Source organism: Paroedura picta, chromosome 4 (genome assembly GCF_049243985.1).
Source record: "Paroedura picta isolate Pp20150507F chromosome 4, Ppicta_v3.0, whole genome shotgun sequence".
Taxonomy (NCBI): Eukaryota; Metazoa; Chordata; class Lepidosauria; order Squamata; family Gekkonidae; genus Paroedura; species Paroedura picta.
The window spans coordinates 99,641,298-99,660,412 of record NC_135372.1 but is presented as its reverse complement, the minus strand read 5'-3'; the positions used below and the strand labels follow the sequence as shown (position 1 = coordinate 99,660,412).

At 44.7% G+C, this 19,115-nt stretch overlaps 1 protein-coding gene across 12 annotated transcripts in view; it reads left to right on the top strand.

The window, feature by feature from the left end:
* Positions 1–19,115, top strand: part of PLEKHA6 (pleckstrin homology domain containing A6) — a 225,659-nt gene that overhangs the window by 115,553 nt on the left and 90,991 nt on the right. Inside the window, exon 1 of one of the 12 annotated variants that reach the window (XM_077334650.1) lies at positions 13,617–13,715. The exons of the other annotated variants lie outside the window; for them this stretch is intronic. Within the exon in view, the coding sequence (XP_077190765.1) occupies positions 13,630–13,715 (86 nt within the window). The 5' untranslated portion in view covers positions 13,617–13,629. Of the gene's footprint in view, positions 1–13,616; positions 13,716–19,115 lie in introns of those variants that run through there. 12 annotated transcript variants of the gene reach the window in all.

Genomic DNA, 19,115 nt, shown 5'->3' with positions numbered 1-19,115 from the left:
TGCTTTGTTTGTTTTTGTAATTTGATCCCCCCTTTAAACTGCTTTGCATTCCCCCAGATAGAATCATAGAGTTGGAAGGGGCCATGCAGGTCATCTAGTCCAACCCCCTGCACAATGCAAGATCAGCCTAAAGCATCCAGGATAAGTATCTGTCCAGCCACTGCTTTGAAGACTGTCAGTGTGGAGGAGCTCACCACCTCCTTAGGCACTCTATTCCACTGCTAAACTACTCTGACTGTGATTCCTCCCCTCCTGATATCTAGCTGGTACCTTTCTACATATAGTTTAAACCCATTAACTGCCTGTCCTCTCCTCTGCTGCCAACAGGAACCTTTCCCTGCACTCCTCTTAGTGACAACCTTTCAAATACTTAAAGACAGCAATCATGTCTCCTAAAAATGCTTATATACAAACATACATACGTTAAAATGTTTACATACATACACACATACATAATTCTTTCAGCAACAATAGGGAACAGTGCTAGCTTTTTTTTTACTGAATGTTCAGAGTTGGATCGCAAAGACTTTGAGCCTGTGTTGTTCGAGAACCATTGTTCCTGCACTGGAGTTCATTGAGCTGCTTAAGCAACCATATGACTTTGTGTGGGTCCTGCCCCATTGCTGGCTGCTGGCAACACACTAATATTTATTATTATTGATTGATATGATCAGTGGTGTGAAGGCATGTTCTGAAAGAAAGACCATATGTGATTTTGCTAGCAATCCAGAGAGTTCCGAGAGTGCCAAGCTATGGTTAGGCTACCAGACAGCCTCCTGGTGGGATAATGAATGCTGTTTACCACAGAGATGCAAAAGCAGCACATAATAAAAAAGCCATATTTCTGAGTTTAAAATGTGAACATATCAACAATTCAAGAAAATGGGGGACTAACAAGAGAGAAAAATGGGCATTGTGACAAAAGCAAGTTCAGTTTCCAAGCATGATATTAGATTTTTGCATGCCAAGAGTCATTTTCTGTGTATTTACCAGTGGTATGCAAAATTCCAGTTTGCATTTGTGACTAATAATTCACATAATTTGAGAACTAGTGTTATGCAGTGACTAGGTTTGCTTCAGTGGGAGAAATCCAAATTTTAGATGACTGCTCAGCTGTGAATCCCAAGGAAGGTTCTTTTGCAGGTCATCTCATCTAACAACTTCCCAAGGTTGTTGTGATTCTAAAATACTGCTTAGAGATGGTTGAAGGAAGAGTAGATTGTAAATGGAACATGGGAGGGGTTAGCCAGCTAGCATGGACTCTTGGAGAACAGCTTTGTCAAAGGGGGTTGCACTAGCACAGACCTGGGGGCAATTATTACATTTAGGGGGAAATGTAGAAAATGTGCACGCAAAGGCCTGGATCTCTTTTCCCATTCTACTCTGCATGGCTATAACTGCATGTCAACTTGTCTTAAAGTCAGCTGGGCAACCAAGGGTTAATACCTTCTGGCAGCATAGGTGATTGGTTGTTAATGATTGATAACAATGATGCTCTCTGTGAGCTTTGAAGAAAGCAGCAACTATGTGAAAGCGTCAATGCTTGGTTTGGATTGGAATTTGGAGACAGAGGTGAGCGTGTGTGTGTGTGTGGCTTTGACATAACTGTGCTTGAATTTAGGGCTGGTTAAGTCCTGAGAATCTTGTACAAGGCTGGCAACAAGCTGTGTTTTCAAAACAGGTTGTTTTTTTTTTGGGGGGGGGGATCTTGAAATATCTGCCTGTGATTATAGACACAATGCCCTGATCACACATCATCCTGATCACATATCATGTTTATTTGCATGAGGGCATAACCAGGGCTGCTCATATGGGCAAGAAATCATGCTGTGAGATCAGGGCTAATTTGTCCCTCCTGGAACTTTGCAAGATCCATTCCCTTCTCCGCCTTCTTTCAATTACATAGCACTGTTAGTGCCCTCATATTAACAGCTGTGCTTCATTTTCTGCCTTGCACTCTAAAAGAAATCCAGATGTTGCAAAAGCAATCCGTAAAGCAAAGGGATGAGTTATAAATTTAGAAGAGCAGAATCGTGCTTGTGAGTAGCCATGGCTCAAAGGATGCTCCAGTGCTTGTGTGATGAAGCATGCCACCTTTTCCAGTATCCTCTTGTATGGTCAGACCAATCACGTTCACAGGACCCAGGAGGCTTCTGCCTGACTTCCAGCAATCTTTGCCTGGTGAGTGCTAATCATTGGTCTCTCCAATAGTTTCCCTATTGAAAAGCCCAGATTTCATTGCTGGGATTTCAAATGTATTTAAAAATCAGAGTCTGTATGTGTTTAGAGGTGGTGATGGCTGAAATGCCAAGAAAGAGAGGGATTCCCAATTTAAGTGTCTTCCCCCCCCAAAAAAAACCCCATAAATGTTTCACATCTACTGTCACAGCTGTATTTAGGAGATTTCATATTTCTGTACTCTGCAAAATGCATCAGAAAATTTGCAGAAGACAAAGCCCCTGGTGAAAAACTGACTTAATGCTAATCAAATTTCTCCTGCCTGTCAAAGATAATAAGGGGAAATCGGTAATTAAAAAGCAAAACTACATCCTAACTTCCCAGTTACTCTGAAGTTTGCAGACTAATTCAGCCTGCTCAGGTCCACAAATGGCAGAGAGAAGGATTAATGCAAAATCCTGAGGGGACTTAAATTTTTTGGGAACAACGAGAAGATTGAATGGGAGGATGGGTACATTTGGGGCAAGTGCCAAGACTATGGGAACTCTAACATAATATAGTGCTCACGCTATGATCTAGGAGGCGCAAGTCTGAGCCCCCCCTCCCCCCTGTGTCATGGAAGCTTGCTGAGAGATATTGTGCTGTGCCAGTCACCCACTCCCAGTTTAGCCTTCTGCACAGGGTTATTGTGAGGATAAATTGCAAGCCTATTGTCAGCTGCCTCAGATCTCCATTGGGAACAGGAAAGGGGGAAGGGAATAAGTATCTTAATGCATAAATGTAATCAATAAGAAGCCTTTTTTGTTTTTTGTTTTTTTTCTCAGAGATAATATGAGGGCAAATTTTAAAAACAATTTGAAAAAGATTAAGTAAAAAATATCCTAGTTAATTATTTTTAATGTGCATTATTTCAGTTTTTTGCATAGACTAGTTCTGCTCAATTGCCCCATGCGAGTATTGCTGGCAGGGGCAGTGGGGAGGGGGGGGGAGCAGCGATCTGCTTGAATCTTCTCAGTACAGGAAGAACTTTTTGATAGCAGTGAAGCCCTTTTGACAGTACATGGAAATGCTTTCTGTTGGACACTGGAAGCAGTAATGCCTAAACTGTTATCTGGGAGAGACCTCCTTGTGTGCCCTAGGAAATAAACCTAATTTAATCATTAAAAGCTCCTGTGAGGCCAGAGCAGCCATCCGCAGAGAAGGCTGACTGGTCTGCCCCACGGCTTCCTGATTCATGGCTCTGGCCTTGCCTCCTTCCATTGCTCTGGCCTTCACTCTTTCCAGACAGCCTTTGCTGGGGGTGGATTATTCTGTTGCACGTCAGCATTGGAAATGATTGAATGGGCCAGGCCTTCCCAACTGGAGAAAATTAGCACTCCTCAGAGCAGTCTGTGTATTAGTCTGCATGATTCCCACATACCAGGATTCTAAACCATGGATTATGTAGATAAAGTATCCCAGTTTGTAAGCCAGTTTGGCATTGTGGTTAGGAATATGGGTTTCTAATCTGCCGAGCCGGGCTTGATTCCCCACTCCTCCACATGCAGCCAGCTGGGTAACTTTGGGCTCATCACAGCCCTGATAATGCTGTTCTCACAGAGCAATAACATCAGGGCTCCCTTTTCCTCACCTACCTCACAGGGTGTCTATTGTGGGGAGAGAAAAAGGAAGGCAACTGTAAGCCGCTTAGAGACTCCTTCGGGTAGAGAAAAGTGGCATATAAGAACCAACTCTTCTTCTTCTAAAGGTAGCAATCATGTCCTCTCTCAACCTCATTTTATTCAGGCTGAATTCCCAAGTCCTTCAGGCTTTACTCATAGGACTTGATCTGCAGGCCATTCTCATCACTCTACTCTGAATCTTCTGAATTTTGTCCATGTCATTTTTGAAGTGAAGCCCCCAGAACTGCACACAGTACTCCAGGCGCAATCTGACCAATGCAGTATACAGTGGGACTATGACATCTTGTGATTTTGTTGTGATGCCTCAGTTGATGCAGCCCAAGACTGCATTTGCCCTATCTACTGCTGGATCATACTGGCTGCTCATATTTAGCTTACAGTCCACACATACCCCAAGATATTGTTCACACACCTTCTTGTGGGAAGTAAAACAAATCCTGATTCGCCAAGCTTTCTTTCTTTCTTTCTTTCTTTCTTTCTTTCTTTCTTTCTTTCTTTCTTTCTTTCTTTCTTTCTTTCTTTCTTTCTTTCTTTCTTTCTTTCTTTCTTTCTTTCTTTCTTTCTTTCTTTCTTTCTTTCTTTCTTCTTGAGGACCTAGACTGACTACCCACATTCTTTCTTCCTCTATTGTATGCTCACGACAACCCTGTGAAGGTAAGTTAGGGTGAGAAAATGAGCGACCCTCCCCCAAGGTCACCTACCAGTTTGTTTCAGACCAAGAGCCACTGTTCAGACCAATTACACACAGTGTGAGAAGAGAAGGGGGAGAGGAAATGCACAAGCATGGTGACAAGCCCTATAAAGGTACATAAATCTTGGCTTAATTGGTGTGTCTTGTGATGTTTGAATGCAGCCTATTTTTCTGGACTGCCTTTCTGCCCACAATGAAAACTGTTCCTCCAGTTATAACCTGGAGAAAGGTATGCCTCGACTACCAGAAGTTTGGCCAACGCTGGTGTACATAGGTGGGTCTCTTCCCCTGATCCTTTCCCTAATAAGTCCATGGTGCAGAAGCTGAAGTGGCATTAAGGAATGTATGCAATCAGTGAGTCTAGCAGGGAGCCACCCTAGTGAGCGGCATAAACCGTGCAGAGGACTTAGTGCAGCTGTGATCAATTTAGCCAGAGTATGCATGCCTTGTGGCTCACCTTAAAGCTCTGCATTTGGATTTCACTGTGTTGAAAGACTCAGGCAGTGGCATAAAATTCATGCTTTTACCTGCTTTCCCCTGCAATTCTGTTAGCTATTGGTGAGGCAAGAATTCAGCTGTACCTTAAGCTATTTCAGATTCCTCATTTCCTTTATAATTGTCTCACCAACATTCTGGGGGGCTCGCTGCCTGAGGTTTGGTAAGTTGTCCCTGGAATGCACAAACTGAAGTTCAGGAAGGCTGAACCAAAAGGAAGGACAAAGGCCAAGTTCCATCCGTCTACCAGCTCTTCTGTGTGGCTGCAGTGCTGGTGAGTTTCCTCTCTTGCCCCAGGGGCTGGGGTTTGGAATGGTTTGCATTGGACAATTGAAAACAGAGGGCAGGAATTTTTTTTGTACATATGTGGGTTTGGGTTTGTTTTTGGTTTCTTGCCTATGAAAAGAAAAATGACCCAACTAAATAGCAGAGACCACCTAGGATACTGTATGCTTCCAGAAGGGGCTTGGTGAACGGGTCAGCCATTTGAAGGTTTTTAGGCTGCTCCACAGAAAGAAACTCCTGACTAATTTCAGCTACGTGACACTGAAATTCTGGTGCTGCCAAGGCATAGAGTCATGATATAGTGGCCATGAGGGATGTAAACTTTATTCTGAAGCTAGTGAGCTGTACCATCACCAAGCAGATTAAGCAGTAAACACTGTTAAACCACAGCCACAAATAACCGCAACCTCCATTAATGAAGCAGTGGGGCGAGGGGGAAGAGGACGATGCACTTCTGGGAGCTCTTCCCCCTAGAAAGTTGGCCATGCATGGCACGGAGGTGCCGCGTCAGAAGCGGGAAGGGGAGGTGCGAGTGGCTTCTTTCCTCCCTGGCCAGCCTGCAAGCAGCTTCCTGCCCTCCCACCCTATATGTTAGTGGATCCTTGGTTTTGCGTGTTATTAGGTTCACAGTGTGTTGGGGATTTCATGCAATTTGTTCAATTTGTCACAGCTGGTAGGGGACAAGGGAAAGGAGCCGGAACAGGACAGAGGAAGAGTGATTGGACTCCCCTAATTGCACCAGCATTGAGTACGGCCGACCTGGACAAGGAGGTCCAAAGCACTCAAGGTCAGATAGGCTGCAATGGGCTGAGGCAGGTCCACGCCTCCCGAAGTATTCAAGCAACCTCTTGTTAAGCTCACTCAGTGGCAAGGGTTCATGTGGCCCAGCACAGGACTGGGATGGGATACCCAGGGCACCATTTGAGTAGCTTAAGGGTCGGATGACCCAGGGGAAGTTTAGGCTAATAGTGGGGCCAGGCACAGTTGGTGAAAGGCGACACAAGGGTGCTTTATCAGACAACATGGGGGGGGGGGGAGAAATCTGAGGTGTTATTGTTAGTTCTAAAGTTTGTGCAAAAACTGACACAAGCCAGGGCAACCAGAACTCAGCAACAACAGCATATTGCTTCCGCAGTGAAAGAGTTGACTGAGTGTGGCCTTAGTGACTTGCTTCAGCCAGGGAACTGAACCCTTTATTATTATCTGATAGAATCTCAGGGGGGAGGGGGAATGAATTCAGATGCTTTGGTAGCAAACCAGAACTTAATACAGTTGGCATCTAAGCTCCCCACCAGCTGATTTCCAGTAGCGCGACTTCATCACACGGATGATACTATGGAGGGCTGGGTCACCATGCTATGTATGCCTGCTTTGGTAACTGACCTCCTTAATTTAACTAAAGAGTCTGATTCCCTCTCCTGGGCATTTTGTGGGCATTCGTGGCTGGTGCAGGTCTATATAGCTATATCGGGGAGGGGGATTAGGCCTCAGTGTTTATCTCATTAACCAATTAGATTAACAGGGTTGATCCAAATGAACAAATTGCCCTGACAGCAGTCTACGGGAGGGAGGGGGCACAAGTATTAGTACTTGGAACTCAGCTGCAGGTGGCAGGTCCTGTCTAGGAGGCAGCTACAAATGACGACAGGAGCACTGTGGCCAGAGTGCCCAGAGTTGTTTTCAGTTTAATGTTCAAGCGCACAGGGACCTGATATGGGTGAGGATTGTGGTCCGAGGGGGTTCCCTGTCGTATTTTATCAATTTGAATCACACCTAGGGAGTCTTCCCCAAAGGGACAATTAAACATACTGATGGGGGAATGCAGGTCGGTTTACCCCAGAATCGGGGGGGGAGGCTTTATCACCCCTGTCCCATGGTCCTGATCTGAATTGGATCCTTGAAGCTGAAAAAAGAGTTCCAGCAACTCTGTCCACTCCCAGCATCATGTGTAGTTAAGCCAACACCCCTCAGATAGATGGGAGAATCTCTAGAAGAGGCAGCCTTGTTTGCTGTAGTCAAAATAACAAAGGGGCTTGTGCCACCTTAAAGGCTAACAGATTCATTGTGGCATTTGTTCAAATACGGTGGCTGCTTTGTTCTTCACAGCTATTGCGTAATCCATAAACAGATTTAATCAGTCAGTTAAACCCATACAAGCTATACATCAGATTGGACTTCATGACGGGATATACAAATGTGTTTTTTAACCCTACAAAGTCTTTATTTATCTCCACAACAACAAGCCTGCCAAGTAGGATAGGCTGGGAGAGAGTGACTGGGTCAAGGTCACCCAGCCAGCTTCTGTGATAAAGTAGGGATTCAAAACTGGATCTCCCAGATTCTAATCTGACAGCAACCACTGCACCACACTGCCTTTCAGCCTTGGTGGGGATGGGGGAAAGGTTGTGATTGTATTTCTTCCCCTACCAGCTTTAAAATAAGCAGGACAAGTCACATCAGCATTTCTCCAACAGCTAGGCCCCAATTCCCCAGAGCTGCTTTCTGGGGATAAAAAATAATGTTAGGTGATCCAGTTGTGAACCTCCATCGTAATGTGTGGCTTGACCATCAGTCAAATTCTTATTTTAATTAGATGCAAGCCCTAGAGTGAAAAGAAAAGATAAATTGCTTAGAGGATTGTAGGCAGTGTCACCTTGTATTTAAAGCACTGGACTAAGAACTGGAAGACCAGCATTCAAAAGCTTACATTTTGCTATGAGACTTGTTTGAGGTCCTTTGGCCATCAGTCACTTGCTCTAACCTACCTCACAGGGTTGTTGTGAGAATAAAACATAAGAAGGGATAATCATATATGTTATACCGATCTCCTTGGAGACGGGAGGGTGGAATATGACTAGATACCCAGATAGATTATAATTTGCATTTGTTTAGTTAGAGTTATAACCAGGAATGGGTAACAAAATGAGTAGGCAGAAATATTCAAACCAACTGAAATCCACCTAAGACTCAGCTCCTCTTTGAATGAAATCCTCTCCGGTTTCTTTCTTCTTCCTTTCCCTGCATTTCCACCAATGGCACTAAAGCCAGGGCAGCACGGTACAAATCACAATGTGAGGCTGTGTTGCTTTCCTGTACCTTTCTTTCTGTTTGGACATTTGCGGGGAGGCCATTTGTTTGGCTTAGTGCTGTGTTGTTTGCTTTTAAAGAACACGTCGTTCTTTGCAAATCCCTCCTACTTGATCACCGGCAAACTGAACTGGCCAAGGCTCTCGGGGCTGGCTGTAGGAGAGCACACTGCATCCGATATGTGGCAGCTCCTCTTTAGTGAAAGCCTGCCCATTCTTATTTGCCATGAGTTGATCCTAAAACTTCCAAGAAGGTGGCAATAGCTCCTAAAATATATAAAAATAAACCAATCAGTTCATGTGAAAGAAACAGATCACCCCCCCCACACACACACACACACACACAAAGAGAGAGAGAGCTTAAGAAGCTGTAGATGGCAATTTGGGTGTGCCTCTGCACAGTGCGTGAAATAGGTATGAACTTCATTGGCTCCCGTCCTAATCCTTGCTTCCACTTGTGCTGCACCCTTTTCCATTGCAGAGGCAACCCCCCCCCCCCCACACACACACAGAGCACACTGCATTCCTCTGGCACCAGGAGCCTTCCGTTCATGCAAGGTCAGTGTTTTCCAAGGAGATGAAAAGCACCAGAGGGAAGCGCTGTACAAGGGGGGGGGGCACCTCCACAATGGTCAAAGAGGGGTACAAACAGAAGCCCTTAGGATCCAGTCATTCTGTGCCTTGGTTAATGTTATATAAATATATATATATATACACATACATATACATATACACATACATATACACACATATATACATATATATATATATACACACATATCTACATATATATATCTATATATATCTATATATATCTATATATCTATATCTATATCTATCTATCTATCTATCTATCTATCTATCTATCTATCTATATATATATATATATATACACACAATATTTATAAAAGCGAAAACTAAAGTATTCATTTGTCCACTGCTGACTGAAGGGAGATTTTTGTTTTTCTGGAGAAGAGCAGGCTATAATTCCTGTGGAACTAGGTCCCAAAGAGTCTTTCTAAAGTCTGGCTTCCATCCTGGCCGTGGGAGTAGAGATGGTGCTGATGCCCTAACGGACAACCTCCATCCGCCAGCTGGAGGCGGGTCGGCCATACTTGTTCAATTAGATCTATCAGCCGCTTTTGATATGGCCGACCATGAATTGCTGGGAGAAAAGCAGGGTATAAATAAAAATGAATAAATAATTGAGGCAGTTGGGTACTTCTAGTTTGCTGGAGTGAAGGCAGAGGAGCTGGTACTAAAACTTTGGATCATCAGGAATCAATAATTTACTAACATTGGCTGCCTGCAGCTCTATAACTTGCATTGAGAGACTATATGAGATTTTCAGGTTTGAAATGACTCTGTGGAATGATTCATGGATAGAGTTATGATGTTCGGGATACTTTCCTAAAGTAAAGCAGCCGTTCATGGGGTTGCCAGGCGCCCCCTGGCGTGGAATGGTAGGGGGTAGGGTTGACAAATCCAGGTAGGGAAACTCCTGGATTTGGGGATTGAGCCTGGGGAGGACAGGGACCTCAGTGGGGTTCAATGCCATAGAGTCCACCCTCCCAAGCAGCCATTTTCTGCAAGGGAACTGATCTCAGCAGTGTGAGACCCACATAGGGCTGGCATCCCTAGCCCTTCAACACATCTAATTCCCTACTTGGGAGAATTCAGTTTCTTCACATGCCACTTACTCACTCTGTAACCTTGGCCAAGTCATCAGTGGCCTTCATTTGTTCTTCATCTGTCAAATGGAGACGACCGCCCTCCCTTTCCTGGCCATCTCCAATGGAATGGCTGTGAATAGGGAAAAAAAACAGTGTGACATCCACAGAAGAACAGTATTTTGCCCGAACAGAAATAAGGCAAAGATCTCATGCTGGTGGATGTGAGGGACTTTTTATGGTTGCAAGAGCAGCTGTGTACTCCAACAAGCTGTTCATTGTGGGGTTTATTTTTTAGGAAGTTCAAAATGACTTTTGTGGACATGGAATTCGGAGATTCTTTTGTATTCCAATTTTTCATTTGGGAGACTTCTGTTTGAGATGGTTAAAATCCCTCTGAAGTCTGCCATTACCTGAAGCAGGTTCCTTCCTTTGAGGCCATGAGCAATGCACATGTACAGAACCAGAGCCAGAGCACTAGAAGCTGCCTGAGGTAATTTTTGGCAAGTTGTGTCTTCTGTGGTAAACTGTCTCTTAACTGCGGGTGTGCTTTGAGTAAAACTGAGCAGTGTCTTGCTATTCTTGGCCAGATTTTTAAATCATCATGAAAGTAGTGAGAAACAATCTGCTGCTTAAGGTACATGCAACAAAGGTGTTTCTTCCCTCAGTCAATGTTGATGAGTGCAGAAAAGCAGTTATCAAGTGACAGCATATTACATTCTACATGCATTCACTCGCTAAGCCAGTCCATAAGGAAGATTTTACTTCTTGTTTGGATTTCCAATCAAGTACAGAAACGTGCTACGAGTCTATTAAGTACTTACCCAGACAATACAGATGATCCCCTTACTTAATGGTTACATACCTACCCTGGTAACTTAAGATGATATGCGAACCTCAATTTCAACAAACTCTTATGTTGCATGCAAAATTATAAAGGACATAGTTCTTTTGCATTTGACTGCTTTTGCATGGATTGATTTGATCATAACTTTGTGTGTATATGACACACGTAGAATGACATGCAAAAGACCTTTTTCAGTTTAAATGATAATTTCTACAAATATGAAACTAAGATCAAACTGAATGTTTTCCTGTTATTGTTCTCTTTTAAAGATCAGTGCTACCGGTTGCAGATTGCTGTTTTTGCCTTAGAAAAACATGCCATTTTAGTATTGTTTTTGGGTTATCACAAAGTGCATTATTTTGTTTTATTAAGTATCTTTGCTGTTAAACTCTGTTTGGTTGTATTTGTATTCCATCCACAGATTAACTGAACAGCTTTTCCCCCTCATACCTCCTGTATATTCTGTTTTACTCAGAATCGTGGCTGTCAGATAGTGGAGACCTGACTCCTCCACTTAAAATGCTTGAGAGAGGCCTTGTAGGTGGAAGAACTCTATGTGTGCATTGAAGCCCCAGCTCTCTTCATGGCTGTTCAAATGACAAAGAAACACATTATACTGCAACATAAAACCAATATTTTGAATTTAATTGGTAATTCATGCTTTGTTATGTGTTTGTAATATATATCATATAGTCAGAAAGATTGCTCAATAGAGTAAGATGACCAGATGTCCTGCCTTTGGCGGGACAGTCCCGCCTTTGGGGCATTTGCCCCGCATCCCATGGCGTTTTCTAATTGCCCCCCCCCCCCGGCGTTCTCCAATTTAAAAACATTTTTTTAAGTTTTAAAAAGTTTTTTAATTTTTTTGGCCACGCACCATGCAGCAGCCCAGCAGGCAGCCCCGTCTCAGGAGGCCCCCGTGCAGGTGCCTGGGCTCCAGGGCAGGGCTTCCCAGCTGGCTCTGCTTCCGCCTGCTCGGGCAGCCTTTTCCTCCATGCCTCCCTGCCTCCTCTTCTGTGGGGCTCTTCCTGGGCTGCCGCTACCACCCTGAGGCCAGTCAGGGAGGGGGGAGGGGGGCCCATCTGCCACCGCCACCACCGTCACCCTGCCACCGCCCTGCTGCCGCCCTTCTGGGGCCAGTTGGGAAGGGGGGAGGGGGGAGGGCCTGCCGCCGCCACTACCACCGCATTGCCATCGCCCCACCACTGCCCTTCTGAGGCCAGTTGGGGAGGAGGGGGGAGTGGGAGGGGGGAGGGCCCGTCTGCTGCTGCGGTGGCAGCAGCAGCATGTCCCGCCTTGTGGCCCCAGATTTCTGGTCACTTTACAATAGAGTTTTTTTCTTTTTTCATATTGGAAGAGGTTAGTCATTCAGGTTTAACACAAACATTGAAGAATCCCTTCTCCTTCCATTGCTAATCTAAAATTTTTGCATTAGTGATGTTTGTATGATAACACCAACTCTTGACATAGGTGAGACCCTCAGCTTCCATTTATGGTTTGGAATAAACAGAAATGTCCCTAAACATCTTAGATATCCAAATTTATTTTTAAAGGATCTCCCCACCACCCCCTATTCTTGTTCATATTTTCCATCTTGTTCCATTTTGTCTGAGGAAGTGTGCCTGCACACGAAAGCTCACACCTTGAATAGATCTTTGTTGGTCTTAAAGGTACCATTGGACTCAATTTTTGTTGTGTTACTTCAGACCAACACGGCTAGCCACTTGAATCTATTTTGTTCATACTGTAATCAGAATGCTGCTTTCAAACCATTTCCTGTTCACAGCAGCATTCATTGTATTCTCTTTGACCATGACCAGGCTAGAATTTCGGGATGGGAGAAGCCTGAACACCTTTGAAAAGCTACCTCGTTAGGATTCATGGGACAATTTGCAAGCCTTCCAATCCAAAAGAGATGGGTTCTCTTTGACACAGATGTCTGGCTCCACAGCTTTTATAAATCAGGCCTTGCTCTGTGATGCCAGTTCACAGCCTCTGAGGATTTGGCAATGAGATTTGTAGTCTTTGGAAAGAGGATACCGCTGTTAAGTGGCCTGGCCCAGCAGGAGGCTGGAGGGAGAGTATAAGCCCCTCAAAGCAACAGCCCACCGAGGTCACGATGCGCTGATCAAGTACAGAAGGGCTTGTTCCTACAAGATCTCTTGTCAGTCCATCTTGTGAAATCACAAATAAGACGGACCATAGAACTGGGTGAGTTGAGGGTCTCTGGATTTTTGTTCACAGATAAGCTGCCACCTTTGGCCGGACTGTCTGCAAAAGAACTCTCTAGGCTGGGAGTAATAAAAGTCTGTTGGAGGGAGGAGACCAAAACAGCAAGCAAGCAATCAGTTGTCTGTCTGTTATTGTACATTCACAGAATATAATAAATCCGCTGTCTCACTCCCTGAACTCTGGTGATTGATTCCTCTCTCTGGCCAAGACAAAGCCTCCCCTTTGTGCTCCCGGCCAGTTGATCTGGCCAAAGACGATCTGTGTAAAAGGGACCACTCCTTTTTTTTTGGGGGGGGGATGTTTATCTGCCTTAAGCCTGCTGTCTTAAGCTTTGAACCTTTGTTCAAATGAGCAGATACCTTCACATTTGTGCCAGGTGGAGAGAAGGGGGCAGAGGCCTCAGCCCCCTTGCTGCAGGAGAAGGGATACATTTTGCTTATTGGATTCATTATTTTGGAAGATTATGGGCACCTATGAGCACAGGATGAACAACATCCAGAGTTTGGGGACAGCCTTTCCTACTAGATGCTGTTGTCGTATTTCCAAGGGGTATGTCAAAGGCTTGTATGAAAAACCAAGGATTTTTGGTAATCAATAGAAACTTCTATAACTTCTATAACTTTGTCACATAGTCCAATTGTCTTTGTGTATTTTTCAGCATCTTAAGAACTGTTAAGTGTTGGAAATGTCTAAGTTCAGTAAGAACAGTTAAAAAAACAAACTAGTGAAAATCTTTTACGCAAATAACTTCCTAAAGTTAATCCTTCTTCTCTTTGAGTGCCCTGCCATGCTCAGTCATCATAGCCAAAAGGGTATTTTCAAGATCACTGAAACATAAGAGCAAGCAATCCTGAAAAATCCACTGATGGGAGGGAATCTTAGGTGGGCAGGGCAGGGCAGGGCAGGGCAGGGCAGGGCAAGGGCTTGTGAGAGCTCCGTCTCTTTGGCAAGGCACCAGTTTCACTGCATTCCTTTCTGTCGTGTATCCTCCTGTGCTAAAAATGAGCTTGTATTCTTTAATGGACAATTTCATGCCACAAATTAGAAAACTTCTTCTCGGGGGCAGGGGGGACGTTGTAATCTAGATCAGGGGGAGTCAACTTGTGGTCCTCCAGATGTTCATGGACTACAATTCCCACGAGCCCCTGCCTGCATTTGCTGGCAGGGGCTCATGGGAATTGTAGTCCATGAACATCTGGAGGACCACAGGTTGACTCCCCCTGACCTAGAGCCTCAGGGAGGCTTGTACATCCTGAACTAGTTCAAGGTATTTTGTTTCCTCAGGTTAAGTTTTAATCTTATGTTACTCTATGGCTTAGTTTTCAACTGTGACCTTGGGATAAGGCAGGACAGAAAACTAAAGAAATCCTTTCTCTCTAGTTCTTTTCATCAAAAGGAACCTGTCACAAGTCACTGGCTGCGGCATCCACAGCTGGGCAAAACTGGAAGCACAGCATTAAAGGGGTTGTTTGAATCCAAACACTGACATGAACGCTGTCAGTGTGGCTGTGACTAAGCTGCTCTGTGCCATCGTTTCCCCATCTGCAAAATAGTAGCAGGTCTGCTGCTCCATCAGCCAGTCAGAGAGAAGCAGAGACATCTGTGTGGAGACGCTGAGTAATGGGGCTGGAATGGGACAGGTGTAAAGAATAGGGGAAGAATGCTGGGAAAGCTCAAGGGGTTCTTTGCTGGCCTGAGTTAAGTAAAACTTTGGATGCCTCCACCCGTTTGATAGAGTGGAAAGGGAGAAGTCTGGGATGAACATTTCACTCACGTTGAACAATGTAAAAAAATGAAGAAAGAGATGCTCTTCAAAAGCCCTCCGTGTTCCGTCATAGCAACTGCAGCGGAAGCAGATGTGGAGATTCCAGTAGCCGTTATGTGCCAGGCTTCCTTCAGGGCCAATTGAGGGGATGGGATTTGTGCACACCCCGCAGCTCCACTAGTGAATGGGCCAGCCACAGGGCAGAAGCGGAGGATAGGTTTGGAGCAGCTTGGAGAGGGATGGGGGAGTACACCAGCTGGATTGCCATATTGATTTATTACTTACTTGGCTATTTTGACTTTCTTCTATGCTAAAATAAAAATAGAGTGCATGCACTCGAAAGCTCACACTTTGAATAAATCTTTGTTGGTCTTAAAGGGGCAGTTGGACTCTATTTTTGCAGTGCTACTTCAGACCAACCCGGATACCCACTTGAATCTTTCTTCTATGGTGACATAGGGTCTCCTGTGTGTGTGTGTGTGTGGGGGGGGGTCCTCTCTGGCCTTGTTGGTAGGAGGTTCAGGGACCCAGGCTGCTACCACAGGCAGATGTCCCACCACAGAGTGGCCAGAGCATAGCCAAGCCCAGCCTCCAGAGTGAGCCAGGTGTGGCCAAGTGCAGTTTGAGCTATCCTCTGGGCATGGCTACTGTTGCTGTCACTGCTTACTTAGGTAGAAGTGCAGGAATGCACACCCAGCTACTGTGGGTCACTACACAGGTGTGTGAGTGGTCTGCCTTTCTCTCCCTTGTCTCAGTGGTACTGTTGAGAGGAGAGCTAGGTCAGGTTGCTGGTCTCAGGCAAGAGAGTGTGGGGGTCAGGAGCCTGCCTATCTGGTGTGTCACTTCTGGTGCAAACTGGAAGGGTTAATGCTGTAGCATGTATCCAGAACTCTCTGGTTTTCTCTTGTGTCCATTCGAACGCAAGTGAAGGCCCTTGTCCCATTTGCAGTCCAAAACAGAAATGAAAGTTTTTAAAAAGCAAGTCCTTGCTTGACAATATAACTGTGTAATGGGTCAAAAACCTACATCCTGATTTGTGGAATTCATAAAAGTACTTTGGCCTATAGACGGCCTCCAGCCAGAGATGTACAAACTGAAGCCCCCCCTCTTTTTAAAGCATCCCCACAAAGTTATGCTTCAGTCATCCTTTCTCTGTCCTCAGCATTCTCTTTCCCAAATCTGCTTTGCTCTAATCTTTTTTTGGCAGGGAAGAGTGCAGTCCAAGCATGTTATCATGCTGTCTGTAAAGGAAGATGCACATTTTCAAAGGTCCTGCTGACATGGCACCATTTTCTTTCTTTCAGCCCTTCATAGCAGACGTTTCTGCCCCATGCCACCTGTAAACTTCTTTTTTTTTAAGATAATTGCCTTAGTGCTTTATCATTTGCCAATTAAAATAAAAAGCCCTCCAAAGATGCAGTGGAGGAAAATGACAGTTGATGGAGGAAAGTGCTCTGAAGCTCCCATGAGGATGTCTCGGCAAGCACTGTGCAAAGAATGGGAAACAGAGAATCAAGCCCCAGAGTGTAGATGCACCTTTATAAGATTTTTTTAAAAAGAGGTTTGGGCTTCATCAAGAGTCTTCTCTCTGCCCAATTTTCTCATGAGAGATTTCTCTGCTGCTTGGTGTCCAATTGGATACCTTTCTGTTGCATTCTCCTCATAGCAGCTCATAGCTTGCAAGGCATCCAGACTAGGGAGGACAGGCATCAGGGCAGGGAGGGACCGTGCTTTTGTGTGCCTGGGCTCATAGGAAGTGTAAAGGAAGGCTGCAGCCAGGGTCATTCTGGAGAAGAGCAGGGCCATGTGTCTGACTTCACAGGACTGTGATCTGATTTCCTAAGGTGTAATTTTAGTTCAAGAGAGTAGCACTGGACCCTGATTTGGACTGGGGCCATGGTGCTGGACTGAGAGTGAATGACAAAACAAAATCAGAGTCCAACGGCCCCTTTAAGACCAACAAAGATTTATTCAAGGCGAGAGCTTTTGAGTGCAAGCACTCTTCCTCAGACTATGAGAGTGAATGGTTGGCTCTATTCCCTGGTGCTGTTTCCACTACAGGAAGTGACTCCTTCGCATTACTATTAGACTCCATAGAAAGAAGACAGCTATACTGGGGGACGGGGGGGGGGGGCAGCGGCTTGGATCTTTCCCTATTAGGTTTGAAGATGGGCAGGATTTCATCATGTGGAGAACCACAGTGCCCTCTCCACCTATGATTTGAACTTAAATTACATATTAGGAAATTTGATTATGGATCTCCATTGTCATGGATCCATCCTTTCTTTACATATCCTTATGTAGGCTGCTTAAAATCAGAAGAACAAAGCAGCCTGTACAAATGCTGCATAATCAATATATCTATAGGCACATGCTGTTTGTGTCTGGGTACCAGAAAATTCTCTGCCTGCTAAATCCTTGTTTCATCTTCACGATTGATTTACCATCTGATTCCAGAACACTCATAGTTCTGAAGATAAAAGGGAATGCATAGAGTTCTCTCTTACTTTGGCTTTTCCAAGTGTCCTGTGCCTTCTAAGGGAATGGATGATTCTTATGAAATACCCCTCTCATAATGTGCTAATAAGTTCCAGGCTACCTATCTTTCAAACAGTGGATGAGCTAGTAAAGGACTGGGTTTACATTGAGTGCCTCTTCTACTTTTTGGCTCCAGCTGTAAAAAGACATCCTTTTAAAACAGTGGTTTATCTTCTCAATCTGTCGACCACAGTGTCATTGAATCAGGAAGTGAGCTGAGATTCCAATTCTACAACAAGACATCTCAGTGGGTGGCTATTTTCTTATTTTTAAACCAGAAAAGAAAATTAAATAGGATAAGAAAACTCGAGATCCATATCACATTTTGTGTTGCATTGTCAGCCAGGTGCCCTTACATTTCCAGGATACAGGTCAGGCTTTGATAACAGGCTGGCAAAATTTGACTTGTCAATCGCCAGCATACTTAGTTTGATTAATGTCGCCAGCTTTCCAGCACCAAATATGTTGCAGCATGTGAGTAAAATGCAGTCAAATAGACCAGCAGGGTCTTAATCAGAGGAGAGTGATATGGATTCTGAGCAGGAGGGAGGGGAGGGAGGTGAAGAAAAGGATACAAAAACAAAGGAGGAAGCCAGCACACAAGATTGGTTTGGATTTTAGCCACAAAGGCCCCTTTAGGTTTATGGCAGCCCAGCTCTATGTCTCAAAGCACAGGCAAATCCTCCGGATAGAGAGTTTCTGCTTCTGCAAAGACTGCAGAAAATTGTAGCCAAATTTTTCCATTTTCTCCTCTATCAACAGACTCTCTTATGATGATTTTAATTTCTTACCCCTTCCCCCAGTGCTTTGCAGATGAAGAAGAAGAAGAGTTGGTTCTTATGTGCCGCTTTTCCCTCCCCAAAGGAGGCTCAAAGCAGCTTATAGTCGCCTTCCCTTTCCTCTCCCCACAACAGACACCCTGTGAGGTGGGTGAGGCTGAAAGAGTCCTGACATCACTGCTCAGTCAGAACAGCTTTATCAGTGCTGTGGCGAGCCCAAGGTCACCCAAGCTGGCTGCATGTGGGGGAGTGCAGAATCAAACCCGGCATGCCAGATTAGAAGTCCGCACTCCTAACCACTACACCAAACTGGCTCTCTGATGAGGACTGGGTATGCTCACAGTAATTTCTGACTTGCAGAACCACCTTTCCTTTTGTTTCCTTAGCCTCCTAGAAGTCTGCAGTCAGAGCATAACTCAGGCTGCCATTGGATTTTCCATTTGCTCTAGTGAATCAGAATGCATTAAAACATTGGGATGGATCCTACAATTCCATTCTGCTAGGAGGCTGAAGGCGTTTTCCTTCCATGGTAGAGCATTTCCCTGCTTGGAAAGACGCAGGAAGGCTCTTTTCACTGGAGGAGAGTTTCTTTGCTAGTAGCAATTCAGATCTGGAAGGTCCAACCTTTCCACCTGCACAGTGTTAGGTATACAAGTAGAATGAAGACTGTTAGCTGTGACTTGAGAAAGTCTTGGACTTGTTAATGCAGCCTGAGTCCTCTGTACTGGGAGAGATTTGGGGGTTTTGTGCATGGCATTATTGATTTGGTTTTGTCCCCATACCTCTTCTGTTCACCCCCATCATCAATGTAATATCATGATCCATTAGTTGAACCTTGCAATTATTCTAGAGACTCCATAGAGTGGA